General features: G+C 44.9%; 2 protein-coding genes across 2 annotated transcripts in view; one reads left to right on the plus strand and one right to left on the minus strand.

Moving 5' to 3' along the window:
• The first annotated feature begins 9 nt into the window (after positions 1–9).
• Positions 10–4,492, plus strand: LOC108601002 (protein strawberry notch). Its single transcript, XM_033293736.1, has 3 exons — positions 10–2,164; positions 2,221–3,400; positions 3,903–4,492. The coding sequence occupies exons 1-3, from the start codon at positions 100–102 to the stop codon at positions 4,465–4,467; spliced, it is 3,810 nt and encodes a 1,269-aa protein (XP_033149627.1). The 5' UTR covers positions 10–99; the 3' UTR covers positions 4,468–4,492.
• A 70-nt stretch (positions 4,493–4,562) lies between these two features.
• Positions 4,563–15,305, minus strand: part of LOC108598120 (klar) — a 116,708-nt gene continuing 105,965 nt past the window's right edge. Inside the window, exons 14-21 of the mRNA XM_017984736.1 lie at positions 15,279–15,305; positions 15,023–15,164; positions 14,692–14,924; positions 14,221–14,630; positions 14,038–14,143; positions 6,960–7,135; positions 6,526–6,896; positions 4,563–6,464 (exon numbers count right to left, since the gene is read on the minus strand). Coding sequence (XP_017840225.1) covers positions 5,486–6,464; positions 6,526–6,896; positions 6,960–7,135; positions 14,038–14,143; positions 14,221–14,630; positions 14,692–14,924; positions 15,023–15,164; positions 15,279–15,305 — 2,444 coding nt within the window. The 3' untranslated portion in view covers positions 4,563–5,485. The remainder of the gene's footprint in view (positions 6,465–6,525; positions 6,897–6,959; positions 7,136–14,037; positions 14,144–14,220; positions 14,631–14,691; positions 14,925–15,022; positions 15,165–15,278) is intronic.

The raw sequence follows: 15,305 nt of genomic DNA on the forward strand, positions 1-15,305 counted from the left end.
CAACCAGAAGCGCCACAAGTGTTGCCTGCCTATGAGCTCAAAGTAGAGGCGAGCAAAACACAGACGAGGTTCCAAACCATCAACAACTATCAACCCAGAATGGTCGTGCAATCTGATCCTGCAATGCAGCGTCGCTTCAGCAGCGTGATCAATCTGCCTCCACTGCCCCAAATGCCCAAGACGGTGGCCGAGTATATGAAGAGCAGACCCAACGCGCTCACAGCGCAGATTCAGATGCGTTATCTGTCGCAGTCGAAGGCGCCTGTGGGTCAGTTGAATGCTGAGCAAGTGCGTTATCCTTCAGAGCAAGCAATGCAAGTGCGTTATCCTTCAGAGCGAGCAATGCAAGTGCGATATCCTTCGGAGCGAGGAATGCAAGTGCGTTATTTGTCGCAGTCCAAGCAGCCGTTGGGCCAGTTGAGTGCAGAGCAAATGCGTTATCCTTCGCAGGGACCCCAAATGCGTTACTTGTCGCAGTCCAGACCGCCTGTGGGTCAGTCGAGTGCAGATGCTGCAATGCAAATGCGTTATCCTTCGGTGGGTGGCATGCAAATGCGTTATCCTTCGGTGCGGCGTGAGGCGCTGCAGACGCTGCTGGTGGAGGACGATGAGGTGGACTTTGAGGAAATTGGCGTGGCGGATACCTACTCCTCCTACTGGCCCAGCAAGCTCAAGGGCGGCTCCAAGCATCCCGACGCGGTGGTGGAGACAGCTACGCTCAGCTCTGTGGAGCTGCCCGACATAACCTACGAGCTGATGCTGCCCGAGAAATTGCAGAGCTCGGATCGGCTGAGTGCGCTGCAGCTGGAGGCGGTCACCTATGCCTGCCAAGCGCATGAGCAGCTGCTGCCCAGTGGCCAGCGCGCGGGTTTTCTGCTGGGCGATGGCGCCGGCGTGGGCAAGGGACGCACCATAGCCGCCATTATCTATGAGAACTATCTGCGTGGCCGCAAGCGTGCGGTGTGGATCTCGGTGTCCAACGATCTAAAGTTTGATGCAGAGCGCGATCTGCAGGACATTGGCGCAGGCGAATTTCTGCAGGTGTCGTCGATGAGCAAGTTCAAGTACAGCAGGATAAGCGGCGAGGAGAACGGACATTTTCGCAAGGGCGTCATCTTCTGCACGTATACGGCGCTGATTGGTGAGTCCGCCAATGCCAATCCCAAGTACAATACGCGACTGCGGCAGCTCACCCAGTGGATGGGGCCAGAGTTCGATGGCCTCATTGTGCTGGACGAATGCCACAAGGCCAAGAATCTGAGTCTCATGAATGCGGGCAAGTCCACCAAGACGGGCACCACTGTGCTGGAGCTGCAGCAGCTGTTGCCCATGGCCAGGGTGGTGTACGCTTCAGCCACAGGCGCCTCGGAGCCACGCAACATGGCTTATATGGTTAGGCTGGGGCTCTGGGGTCCTGGCACTAGCTACTCCGAGTTCTTCAAGTTCGTCAATACGGTGGAGAAGCGCGGCATTGGCGCCATGGAAATCGTGGCCATGGACATGAAGCTGCGCGGCTCGTACATTGCGCGTCAGCTGAGCTTCAAGGATGTCACTTTTCGCATTGAGGAGGTGCCCATGACGCGCGAGTTCCACAAGCTTTACAATCACTCCGCCGAGCTGTGGGCGGACATCAACGAGAAGTTCCTTAAGTCCTGCCGGCTCATGTGCATCGAGAATCGCGTGCAGAAGATTATCACGTGCCAGTTCTGGTCGGCGCATCAGCGCTTCTTCAAGAACCTCTGCATCGCCTCCAAGGTGAGGCATGTGGTGCGCATGGTGCGCGCTGCCGCACGCGAGAGCAAAGCTGTGGTCATCGGGCTGCAGTCCACGGGTGAGTCGCGCACGCTGGAGCATCTGGAGCTGTATCAGTGCGAGCTTAGCAGCTTTGTGTCCACTGCCAAGATGATTGTGCAGTCCTTTGTGGAGAAATACTTTCCAGCGCCGACGCGCGAGGCGCTCTACAAGCTTCTGAACACGGGCACATTCGAGGTGGACGCGCGTAGTCGCGCGCATCCGAAGCGCGCGCGTTTGCTCTGCGATTGGTCCGATGATGAGCTGGACTTTGATGGCGGCGACAGCGACTTGGAGTTCGATGCCGTCTGGAATGAGGATGAGGACAAGCTGGGACGCAAGCGCCGCGGACGACCGCCCAAGCCGGACAAGGGTAAGTAAAGTGCAGCGTAACTTGCAGTCCAAACCGTAGGATTTTGGCTTTTCCAGTGGAGAAGACCACCATGCAGGAGCGCATTTTGCAACATTTGTGCAACAATCTGAGCTCACTGAAGAATGAGCCGGAGCTGGCCTCGTCCAATGCTGCGGCGGCGGCGTCGGCGGTTAAGATTAGCGAGCGCGATGTGGAGCGCTGCATTGCGATGCGCGAGAAGCTGCTGGAGCGCATTGAGCATCTGGGACGCCGCATGCCACCCAATACGCTGGACAAGATTATCTGCAAGCTGGGCGTCAACGTCGTTGCCGAGATGACGGGACGTCGCGGTCGCGTCATCAAAACGCCCGACGGCGTCTACAGCTACGAGCAGCGCTGCGAGGCGGACATCAGCATGGATCTGGTGAACTACAAAGAGAAGCAGCGCTTCATGGACGACACCAAGCATGTGGCCATCATATCTGAGGCAGCCTCCAGCGGCATTTCGCTGCAGAGCGACAAGCGTCTGAATGTGCAGCGGCGACGGCTGCACATCACGCTGGAGCTGCCCTGGAGCGCCGATCGCGCTATCCAGCAATTCGGACGCACTCATCGCTCCAATCAGGCCAATGCGCCCGAGTATGTGTTTCTCATTTCGGATCTGGGCGGCGAGAGTCGCTTTGCCGCCACCGTGGCCAAGCGGCTGGAGAGCTTGGGCGCACTCACCCAGGGCGACAGACGCGCCACCGATGCGCGTGATCTGTCCAGATTCAACATCGACAACAGCATCGGACGCAGCGCCTTGGAGAGCGTGCTGCAGCAGATCACAAGTGAGAAGCCCTTGGAGTCGCTGCATGTGCCGGAGTACAAGGGCGACTTCTGCTTCGACTGCTGCGTGGCGCTGTCCGGCGTGGGCATCTTGAGTGTCTCCAAGGACGCCAAGGGGCAGCAGATCTTTGTCATTGAGAAGGACAGCAGCAACATACCCAAGTTTCTCAATCGCATCCTCGGCTGTCGCGTCGAAGTGCAAAATGCGCTCTTCAAATTCTTTCTCAACAAAATGTATTCGCTTATCCTGCAAATGAAGCGCGCAGGTCACTTTGATCTGGGCATCCTGGATCTGGATGCACATGGCTCCACCGTGAGTGCCACTAAGCTCATTCGCTTCATACGCAATCATGCCACAGGCACTGCCGCAACGGAGCTGCATACGCTTGAAGTGCTGCGTGGCATGTCCTTTGAAATGGCGCTGGCCAAGTGAGTGCAACCAGCAGCAATTCGAATCCTTTACGTCAAATTATCGTATGTACCGCACACCAAATTTTCCAACCAATTCGCAGGCATTTTCAATTTAATGGCAGTGTAGAGTCTATAATCAAATATTATTGATTATTTGTGTTTATAATTTGATGAAAACAATGCAAGCCTTTTTAATTTATGTATAGATAGCTTAGCTTAGAGCATCATCCATATATAAGTTAGGATTTATATATATTTTTGTACAATTTCCTTATGCAGCGTGTCACACCTTTGTATGCAATGCCATCTATAACTGGTGCGTTTACTTCGGTGTATTTTCAGAGATTTCAGACTAAAATTTCCATAGATTTCTGTATTTTTAGTGCTAAATTAAAAATTTTTAAAAAAATTACTTTAACTAGTAATTTATCTAACATACGATAGTTTGGCTCAAAGTTATTCCCATGCAATATCCAATTTGTATTCACTATTAACCAACTAATATGCAATTCAATCGCAGATACAAGCGAGAGGCACGCCAGAGCCACGAAGGCTTCTATGTGTACAAGCAGGAGCGGAACAGCAACAATTGCGCCATACTCTGCCTCAATGCGCAGCCGGACACGCCCGCCGACACTGAGGCGAGCAAGCTGAGCCTGAAGATCTATCGCCCCAATACGGGGCCACAGGTGCGTCCCGAATCGCTGAGTGCGATTAACCAGCGATTCGTGAAGGCCTCGCTGGATGCAGTGCAGCATTACTGGGACTTGCAGTACAGTCAATGCGTAAACAGTTGCTCCCACATCTACTGGAATCGTCGCTGTCCGTTTGGCACCAAGTGCGGCGTCGGTTTGCGTGTGCGTCAGTATCATGTGCTCTCGGGTCTGATGCTGCCCATTTGGGATCGCATAGCTTTGATAATCGAGAAGGATGGCAGAAAGATTCAAATGATACGCGCTAAGACGGTGGACAATAAGAAGATTGTGGGTACAGTTGTGCCCGATGGCATCTATCAGCAGCTGGTGGCCGATCTGTCCTCCGATTCGCGTGTTGAGTGCAACGACCTCCAGATACTGCAAAAGTAAATATATTAATCGATTTATAGCTTTATTGTAATTTAAATGAATACAAGTATTTTTTTGGATTTTTTTGTAATACTTTTATATATTTTTTTATTGGCTTTTCATATAGAAGTTTTTTTTTATAGTTTTCTTGTGAAAAACGCACATGAAATACGAAAACTTAAAAGTAGAGTTTATAATTTAATTGCTGTGTTGCCAAATTAAGTGTAAGAATAAGAACTCTGTTGTTGTATACGAATTTATCCTATTAATATAATAGACATAAAACTGATTAAATCGAGCTTCGGGTTGGACAAAAATAAATTCCATTGCTCACATCACTCTCTATATAAATTGTTTTGCATATAAAAATAGAAACTCTCTAAATTCTCAACTGGATTAAGTATGTTGCTGTTGCTATCCTCTTGTCCCGATTTGGGATTGGGAGGACGCTTCATAGTTTGTGGGCTTAGCTTCTGTTTGCTATGTGGCCTTGCTCGATATGCTTTGCTCTCTCTCTCTCTCTCTCTCTCTCTCTTTGATTTCCATTGCCTTGACGTGTTTTCAAACTTAAAAGTTTACACAGAAATTAATGCATTAAAATAATTAATTTGTTTGTTCCATAAATGGGTCATGCGACATTTGCTCATTCTAAGTACTTGCTGGGGCAGTTTAAGTATTGAAATTGATCTCTGTTTAAACTGTGGCTTAACTTTTAAACGCGTTCTCTCAGTTAAAAACCGCAACTAGATCTCTAAGAAAATATTTCAAATAAACTCAAAAAACTCAAATCAAAATATATGTATGCATATCCTTAAAGTATAAACTGCGTTGATTGCTCCCAAGTGCAAAAGGACATTTGATGCGCTTCCTTTGATGCTGCGTCCTAGCCGCGCGTCCTGGCGGGGGAGGAACAGGTCGCCTCTCTCTCTGTGTGGCGTTGCCCGTTTTGATTGCAACTCTCGGCTGCCGAGAGCTCTTGCTTAAGTTACTCCTTACTCATATTCGTAAATTAGTTAGATAAAAACGCAGCGCGTGCCGCTCAAATCGGAGGCGGGCCGCGTATATAGCGCAGCTGAGGCGTAAAACTCATGGACAGATTGTTCAGATTGTCGCAGCAGTTTGGCTGCATCATGCAGGCGGCGCAGAAGAAAGTGAACAGCGCCAATTGCATTGGAACTGCGGCGCGCGCAATGCGCCATGCCCAACCGCGTGGCTTGGCCTTTGTCTCAGCCTCATCATCATCGGAGCTGTCCAGCAGCGCAGCATCGCCAGTGGGATCCTCGGGCGGATCATCGCCAGCACCGGTAGCCACAATGCGCTGCAGCTGCTCCACCACTTGCTGCTCCTGCTCCTTCTTCAGCTGCTTCTGCTTGCGCCCATTGCGACGCTTGCTTGGCGATGGCGGCGGCGTAGACTTTGCTGCTGCCTTTGGCTGCTTGGCATGCCCATTGGCCAGCTGCTGCTCCGCCTGCTGCTGCTGCTTCTGTTGATGCGACGCAGCTGTGCGCACAATCAGCTCACGGCAAGTATTTTGCAATTGCTTGAGCTCCGCCTCGGCGCTTTCCATGCGCTCAGCTATGGAACGCATGGCTGCGCTGCCTGGCGCCAAGGCCAGCTCCAGCTGCTTGGCCAGACGTCTGAGCACGCCCAGGCGACGCTCACGCTCGGACAGGCCACCATCTGAGGTGGCGCCACCATCAGAGATGCCTGAATCCGAGAGCGAGCCATTCGAGGCTGTGAACTTGGCAATGTGATAAATGTGATTGGGATCCAAATGCTGCTGCACGGCCAGCAGCTGCTCCTGGCTGACATTGACCTTCTCGGACAGCAGCTTGGCCACCAGCTTCACATTCTGCGCCAGCTCCACTGGGGTGGCTTGTCCCTTATCCAAAGCACCCTCCAGACCTTTAAGTGTGCCGCGATCTTGTCCCAACGCGAGCTGGAACTCACTTAGCCCACACTCCAGCTGACGCCAGGCAATCAATGAGTTGGTCAGCATCTCCAGCTGCGAGTTGATTCTATAATAAATAAATAAATGTTTAGAATGAAGCTTGGAAACTTTGTTTAATGCTCGCTTACCTGCCATCCGCCTCATCCCAGGCGCTGTACATGTCGCTGACCTCATCCTTGAGATGACGATGGAACTCCTGCTCGGCGCTGAGCAAATTGTGCACATCGCAGCTGCTGGTGCTGGTGCCAGCTTCGGCTACAGCTGGCAGCGCTTCCATCAGCTGATTGCCATTGCTATCGGTAACTGTAATGGCCACGCCCGCTGCTGCGCCCACTTCTTGCTGCTCCTTGCTCAATTCCTTGTGTAAAAGTTGTTCGGACTCTTGTTGCAGCTGCTGCTCCTGCTGCAGACGACGCTCCTGGCGTGTCAACCAGCTATGCACCGAAGCATTAAGACGTAGCATGTTGGTGCGATAGCTGCTAAGCTGCGCTTGCTCTTGCTGCAATTAGATAAAATAGATTAGGCAAACTTTCAATACACAACTCAGAGTTGGGAGACTCACCTTGAGCGCCTCGACTGCGATTTGTATGGCCGGCTCGGTGTCCAGCAGCTCGGGTGTGCATTTATCGCCCAGGCGACGCAGTGAATGCTTCAGTGCGCTCATCTCCTGCTGCAGATTGCGTGCGGCAGCTGCATTCTCGCTCCAGTTAAGCAAATCCTCCCAGGCTGCCAACAGATCTGCAACAACCAAAACAACAACAACGATGAGTTAGAGTTAATAGTGCGCTTTAAATTGGTGAAAGCCAAGCGACGTGTAATTGGCCATCAGGCGGCTACGCTTTGTGGACTTTGGTGTCGACGCCAGAGATTCAAATTCGCATTCGCATTTGGCATTGCCATTGCCTTCATCATTATCATTGCGCCCTTTTAACGTAATTCATACCTTTCGCTTTCAACAATAAACAATAAACATTAAACGCGAGACTTTCGTTTGTTTACACAGCTTAAAACTAAATAAAAACATTGCCTAAATTGTTTGTTTAGTAAGCCAAACAGGCAGGCAGCAGCTTTTTTCACTTGTAGCCAGCATAGAAATAATTAAAACTATTGTAAACACTCAATTGTGTGTAGAAGAAATAATTAAAATAAATAATGACTCAATTTTGTTTATACTCAACATTTTTCTCATCCCTAAGACATAAAAGTTTTAAGGCTTTTATTGTTCATTGCTACAGCTCCATGGGGCTGCCTCACTTTATTTTCTATTGCCACGTTAGAAATATTTTAAATAAAATTTTCAAAAATATTTAACACATAAATTAGCGTTAAGCAATTGTAAGTTGCATTTATAAAAAATTATTCAGACACTTAATATACTGAATTAAAGTTGAAATGCTAATTTAGCTTACAAAATAGTAAACATTACTTTAAAAATTTTAAAATATTTTTCAAAATTAGTGTTAAGTGGCAAACATGAGCTAAACTCATTTATTCACATTTTCATAGCTGAAGCTTAATTTCGACGTGGAAAATAAAGACTCTTAAGATTAATTTGTTCAAATCAATTATTTTTCAAAAGCCCTAAAAACAAAAGTTAATATTGTTGGGAGTCTCATTACACTTTATTTTGTTAATGTGATTTATTATTTGTATTTTTCCTTTATACCTTTATGTATCTGTCAGTTTATCATATAAATTGCCTCAACTGAAAACTCGAGTGGGCAGCACTTAAACTTGATAAATCATATTTATTCTTAAGTATAAACACACATCAAGTTGCACTTTGGGCGGACTGGCTCTGCACACAGATAAATTTTATTTACAACTTGTTTTCATTAACGGAAATGATTCAGAGCAGCTTCAAACTTACGCAGAACTAAAGCAAATGCAACTGCAACGATGAACGAATGTGAACTGAATATTTATTAATTTTTGGCAAACGAAATTACTTTCACCCCAAAATAAAGTAAAACGAACTGTCAACCAAATGTTGTACGCACTTTAGGCTGCGTAGCAGTTGCAACAGCAGCTCGAGTGGCAAGCAAATAAACCGAACTTGTTGGCGTACAAATGCAAACTGGTTGACTGAACTTGTGGCAGGCAGCGAGCCAGCCAAGCCCACAGCCAAGCCAAAAGCAACTCGAGCGAAACGCAACAAAGCGATTGAGCTGCAAAACTGCAACTGAGCGTAAAAGGCAAAGCGCTGGGCTGGGCTGGGGGGATGTGGCATAATAAACTAACTCGCTTGCAACTTGTGGCAGCATCTTGGGTCTACGCACTGCAGATTGCACAACTGTGGCAAGTTTAAGTGGCGTGTAGCTGGTGTGGCGTTGCATTATCAGTTTCAGTCATCAACCTGAAGCTGCAAAGTGATTTTGCTTGCACTTGTATTTAATAATCTCTCTTGGCTTGGCTTAATGACAGCCAACGTGGCTCTAACCGCAGCGACAAAAGCTAACTGCACATAAAATTGATTAACTATTGAGGAAAATGAAATTATGCACAATGCGCACTTTCACTTTAATCATAATTTAATATTTCTCTTAATTGTTTGCCAGCTAAGCTTTGCGCATTCTAATGTCATGTAAATTTATTAAAAATAATTTCGAAATGAAAAAGTTTTTCATTTCGTCACGCAGCTAAACAATAAATTAAAAGCCCAAACAGAAAAACAAGCAAATGCAAATTTGCAACCGCAAACAAAAGCCAAGGGCATTGACTTGAAAACTTGGCTAAAACATTTTTGCTTTGCTCAGTGCAAAAATTTGTTTAACACGTAGGCGTGTTGCTCTCTCTCTCAGTATAAGTGGGCGCATTCGTTGGGTGGGTGGCGCTGCTGCAATGTCAAGCTGTCAGCTGCAACAAGTGGCAGCATTTATCTCAGCAGTGAAATCGCTTTCTCAATAGCAAGCAATGCACTCTCTCTCTCTCTCTCTCTCTTTAGCTAGTTCTAATGCGTTAGTATATATGTAATTAATAATTACTCTTAACTATGTTGACACCAGCGACAATGACCAATTTTCATATGCTTATAATTATTTTTGTTAAATAAAAATATAACACAAACACTTTAAATATTTGTGCGTTAAGAAACGCAAGAGAGCCAAAAATTATGCTGTTTGATTTTTTGAATTTTAGCTAGCAATTCTTCAAAAATAAAAAAAATTCTTTGATATTAATTATGCTTATAATCATTTTATATATTAAATTAATTTTGAAGTTCAAAGAACTCTATTGCAATTGGTAATTGATTATTTAAAATTATTTTAATATTAATTAATAACAAATATTTAGTTGATATAATCAAATATAATCACTACGCCTCAGTATTATGTTGATTTGTCAAAGATATTAATTATTATTCAGTTTTATGCGCCTTTCTCTAAAATATTTGTTATAACTAACACCTAAATATAATTAATGTATGACCAATTTAGTCAATCATTTTTAGTGAATAAAAGAAAAGAATGATTGATTACATAAGTCTTGACTCTAAAGACTAGAAACCAGCAAATGCGTTTTAGACAGCTGGAAATTCAAGGCAGACAAACGAATCTAAAATGATTTTGATCTAATGTGAACCAAGTAATTTCATAAAAATAATAAATACAAACAGACATTTGCAACTTAATTACTTTAGCAACTTCATTGCATAGAAATATGCTCAATTTAAAAACATTTTGATGTTTATCTGGCCTCCTTGACACAAAAACTTCAGCGACTAAAATACACAGGCTGCTTTCTTTGCTTTGCTTTGCTTTTTTGCTTGACTGCAGCAGTACGAAGCTCCATTATGGCCTGGCCAAGAGCTGAAGAAAGGCTTTTTGCTAGCGTGACAAGGCACAATAAATAACAGTGACTGCGACATGGGAGCGTCAAAGCTGGCGGCGGTTCCATTTGGCTACCAGGCACCGGCACCGCTGCTGTCTCTAATTTGGCCCAACTAACTCAATGTAAGCGATGCCACATGACAGACAAACAAATAAGCGAACAATGTTTATTTAGTTGTAGTCAAAGACAAACAAATAGTTAAAGCTGATGAGGTAAGCTGCAAACCAATTTGGTAAGCTTTACAGGCTCGAAATAAATATATGGCTAATATATAATCTTGCATAATTAAAAGGTGCGCAGTAAGCAAAAAATAAAAACTGATGACGACAACAGATTCAACAACAATTAGCAAAGTATTTCTATATATATAATGACATGCTTGTATATTTTTGAAAGCTGATTAGCGACAGCTTAATGGAAGCGAGAAATTCGGCGTCAAGCTGTGAAATACTCAAAGCTTCAATTGAGCAACCAGAACAGTCGACTGAGTTAATAATAGTTAGCGACAATGCTGAGCTGTGGTTATAAGTTAATAAAAAAAAACTTCAACTGTTTTCGATTTCAATTCGATACGATTTTCAATGATTTAATTCCAGCGAATTGAAGGTCAACCACAAATGGGGGCAAGCTACATAAAAAAAATATGAGAAAAACAACAAAAAGCAAAGATAACATATTTAATTTTTTAAAATTAATGCAGAGTATGACGCCACAGTAGAACCTCTGCGATGACACAACGAACCGGTTCCGGCATAATTTCCAACTGTTGTTTGTAACTGGAGGGCAATATGGTAGCCATAAAGCTGAAACTTTAAAAGCGGAACGACTAAAATTGACCATAAAGGGAGTAAGAGCGAATACCGTTAATGAGTGTGTGCCAAGCTAAGCGTGATGGCTTTAAATGCAGCGCCCTATGCAACTGCCACGCCCTCTGCTGGCTTTATTAGCAACTTCATTGTGGCAGCGGCTGTGTCTGTCTAATTAGCGGGAAATGAAGAACAACAACGAACGCTTCAAGTCAAGTCTGCTAGACAGGCTTCAACCCAATTTGGCTTAGAGCACAAAAACAACAAGTGGCTGCAAAGTGGGTCAACAATGTGACACAAATATACAAAAGAACAGTCAAGTTGGCAGACGATCAACTATAAATGATGCGCCTAATGTTAGTTAATTGCAGCTGCTACGGCATTAATAGCAGCTAAGACTATTTGTTAAATTGAGCGTTGAGAAAGTTTCTTTGCTTTCAAGGAAAATTGCTGTAATTTTTAAAAGATATTTCATAAGTTCTGTTATTCTGTTTGCTTTGATCTTTAAGCCAATACAGCTGCATTTCCATTTGAATTAATCTTATATAATTTATGTATTTCACTTTTAATGTTTGCTCCACCCAAATAATGCTTTTCACTTTTACTGCATTAGCTTTTAATTTGTGTGTTTTCCCTTATCTCTGGCCTTGCTCTCTACCTCACTTACACTTTACTTTGAGCTTTATTTTTATTGTGCACGATCTCTCTTTGCATTGTCTGTTAGCTTAAGCATAAGCTCTCATCTCTGTACACACATAACGGTTGTCGCATTGTGTGCTTTAGTCTGTTTACCTTGCTCTGATGACGAACGTGACGATGAGGATGACGAGCTGGCTGACAGCATGCCAAAGAGATCCGTTTGAACGGCGACATTGACTTTGCCCATGCTTTGACTCTTTTTCCTCTCTCTCTCTTAAGCTCGCTGTCCCACCCTTGGTTCTTTTGTGACCCACTTTGAATCACTTTGCCAGCTGCTTTAGCAGTCGGCGCCACTTGAACTCAATTTGTATAATCAATTTGCGTTTATGCACAATTCAATTTGTTTACTTTACTACACACACACAAACACACTTATGTATGTAAATCCAATAAGAGTGATTTTTAAAAAAATTAATTTATTAACAGCGTTGCTGACCTCGAGCAGCTAAAAAAAACTCCACTGTAAACAATAGGAAAACTTTACGAAAGCGTTTTCATTGCCTTCACTCTTATATTTCTCAGTCTTATACACACACACACGTACGCTTATACTCAATGCAAACACGCGACTTTTATGAATGGCTTAGTTTTACTGTTAGTTTGCACTTAATTTCTATCTTAGACAGATTTCGTTTGTTGCTATCACAGTTATAATGGAGTCGTTTGTTTTTAAGGCAAATGTTGTAATTATTGCGAGTTCTTAAAGCTTGCTCGGGAACAACAATCAAAATCTAAATCGACGACGGCTGCAGCGACGACGGAAGCAGAACCGTTTTGAACGCGTGCTAAAAGAGAACTGAGGCCACTACTGTGTGCTTGCGTCGCAGCTGCTTTCAGGTAAAGGCACGTCTGCGTCGGCCGACGAGAGCGGCAGCGAGGGAGAGCGCACGAAAATTAACTTTTGAACTTGGATTCACACGCAATTCGGCTTTGACGACTGTGTGTGTGTGTGTGTCGCATTAGTTCGGCAGCTCACAAATGCTGCTCAAGCAGCGACTGCGCAGTCGCCGAAAAAGTAAGAGATGCGAGTAAGTTTATAGATAAGAGAAAGAGAGCGAGCATCGACCACGTTTCAAGTTACAGTTTGATAGTCTTAGACTTTAAAGCGCGGGTTTGAAATGCACTTAAAACAATTTGGTTTACGTGCATATAATTTTTTAGCTCTGCACAGTTTAATGAGCAATGTATCTTGGCAAACGAATTTAAATAAATCAACAAACATTTGCGTATTTGTTGAGAGAAAAATAAAATGACGTCAGCTGCAAAAATAACGTCAGCTGTTTTATAACATTGCATGTTTATATTGCTTTTACAGTTCTACAGCCACGCATACAAGCAGCAGCGCAACAGTTCGAAGAACTTAGCCTGGACACAATTGCTCTCAAACTGTAAGCAATAGCAATTGAGCAACCAATCAGCGAACAATCATACAATTAATTGAATAATTAAATTGTAAAAATTATAAATTAAGTACAAGTGTGAGCCCATCCGTGTGCGCGGGTTAGCAGCAAATTTAAATAAATTAGTAAAGCGTACAGTTACAAATTAAATGAACTAAAGAACAATTATGGACTATTATTACTAAATAAATTTTGGTTAAACATTTGACAATAACACAAGCATATTAGAGCTTTAGTTAAACGAAACAAAAACACCAATTAATTAAATTTAAATGTACAATACAAACAAAATTATACTTAAAATCAAAAATAGAACAATTTTAAGGCATTGGTGTTTTTTTGTTGATATAAAAATGGTATTTTTATTTGCCAAAAAAAGAGATAAGTAAATGCGCAAAATAAATAATATGCAATTTTTAAAAATAAAAATATAATAAACAAAAATGCAAAATTAGATTCGATGCAAAATGCGTTTTGTCAAATGCATAAACAAAATAAACTGTTTCAGCAATAATAATAATACAAAATAATACAAAATTAATAAGCTTTAAAAGCATCGCTAGGCAATTAAAGGCAAAGCAGGCAGTTTGAGAGGCACTGCGCTTTCAGAGCAGTCCTCGGAAACCGGCAAACAAACGCTCCAGCCGCCCCATGGGCCGGTTGACCAGCTCATAGAGCGACCGCAGCGTGCCGGCCAAGAATCTATAGAGAGCAAAATGCATCAGCAAATTGCGCACATCCAACACAAAGTCGATGACGCGTGCCACAAAACGCGTGATGGGCGCACATTTGCACTCGGTGGAAAGCTGCGTTGCTGCCGCTGAGACTGTCGAGGTGGCAGCTGCATCCCTAGATGGCTGCTTTAGGCGCAGCAAGAGCCGACAGCTGCGTGGCAAGCACTCACCTTTTGTCTGCCCGGCGCAGTGGCTCGACAGCACCGTGCCCGGCGGTCCACGTAGCACGGCCTCCAGGCAGCGAATGTTGTCACGGCAAGTGTTGATAATCTCGTGCTGCAAGCGAGAGAGAGAGAGAGAGAGACAACATTAGCATGGGCAAGCAAGTAGTCCATTGATTGGGGGGAACTTACATAATCCTCTGGTCTAAGCAGATGACAACGAATCTTGAGCGCACGCGTATCCTCCAAGCGATCGCGACTTTGCTGCAGCAGCGAACGCATTTCCTGCTCGCCATCCTCAGACTCCTCGCCACTGGACGACGAAGTAGCTGGTATAAGCTTGATGCACTTTTCCAAATTACGCGAGCTGCGTCTGCGCTCATCGGCGGTGACAGTGCGACGACGACGCGTCGAAGTGTCGCTCTCCGAAGTGCGACGCAGCAGCGACTGCGCCGAGTGGCTCATGCTGGCGCCAAACTCCAACTTGCGTCCAACGGATTCAGTGCGTCCAGTTGATTGCACGCCTTGTTGCTTCGGCGTCATCAGCGCTGTAGCTGAAGCGGACAGTGTTGCATTCGCTGCAGTTTGCTGCTGCTCCATATCTAAATTTGATTTGATTTATTAGCATTTGTTGCACTTGGAGTTTTGTTTGTTGCAACTCACCTTGAAACGACTTGCGTCGCACCTCAAGCGTCTTGCGGCGTCGCTCGTATTGCAACTCCAGCGCCCTTTGACGTCTGGTGTGATCCACACTGCTGGTGATGGTCTCCTGTGTTATGTGCAGCGCCTTTAGCTCGTGCTGCTGCAGTGAGTCCATGCGCGGTGGCGAGAACGAGTCCAGATTATTCGCTGCCGACAGCGAGCTGCAGCAGTCGGACTGCGAATCAATGAAATTGCTAGACGAGAAAATAATATTTCAATTCAAATTCAAACATTTGGCTATAAATAATACTTGGCACGCAAGCTGAAGGTCGCTGCTCTCGCCGCTACTCACCGATAGTCGTCGCCGAATTCCAACAGACGACGCGCTGCGTCTGAATCAAAGCCCTCGGAATAGTTCTCCGAGTTGTATTTCTCTTGATAGTTGTCCCAAGCGGTTTCCGAAATGCTGCTGTGATGCTCCTCAGTGCTCAGTTCTATATGCAAAAATAAAAATTGTATTTAATGCATTTGCATTTGTTGCTTAATCTTTATTCATAAGGGAAATTTAAATGTGTGGGATTTTTGCTTTTGGGGTGCATTGGTGGTACCTTTTGGCCTCGGTACGGGCGTGCGTG

The sequence above is a fragment of the Drosophila busckii genome, chromosome 3L (genome assembly GCF_011750605.1).
Source record: "Drosophila busckii strain San Diego stock center, stock number 13000-0081.31 chromosome 3L, ASM1175060v1, whole genome shotgun sequence".
Taxonomy (NCBI): domain Eukaryota; kingdom Metazoa; phylum Arthropoda; class Insecta; order Diptera; family Drosophilidae; genus Drosophila; species Drosophila busckii.

Coding starts and splice junctions, on each gene's coding strand:
- LOC108601002 (XM_033293736.1), top strand. CDS start 100: ATGGTCGTGCAATCTGATCCTGCAATGCAGCGTCGCTTCAGCAGCGTG. Junction 2,165..2,220: donor ACCGCCCAAGCCGGACAAGG/GTAAGTAAAGTG, acceptor TGGCTTTTCCAG/TGGAGAAGACCACCATGCAG. Junction 3,401..3,902: donor TTTGAAATGGCGCTGGCCAA/GTGAGTGCAACC, acceptor ATTCAATCGCAG/ATACAAGCGAGAGGCACGCC.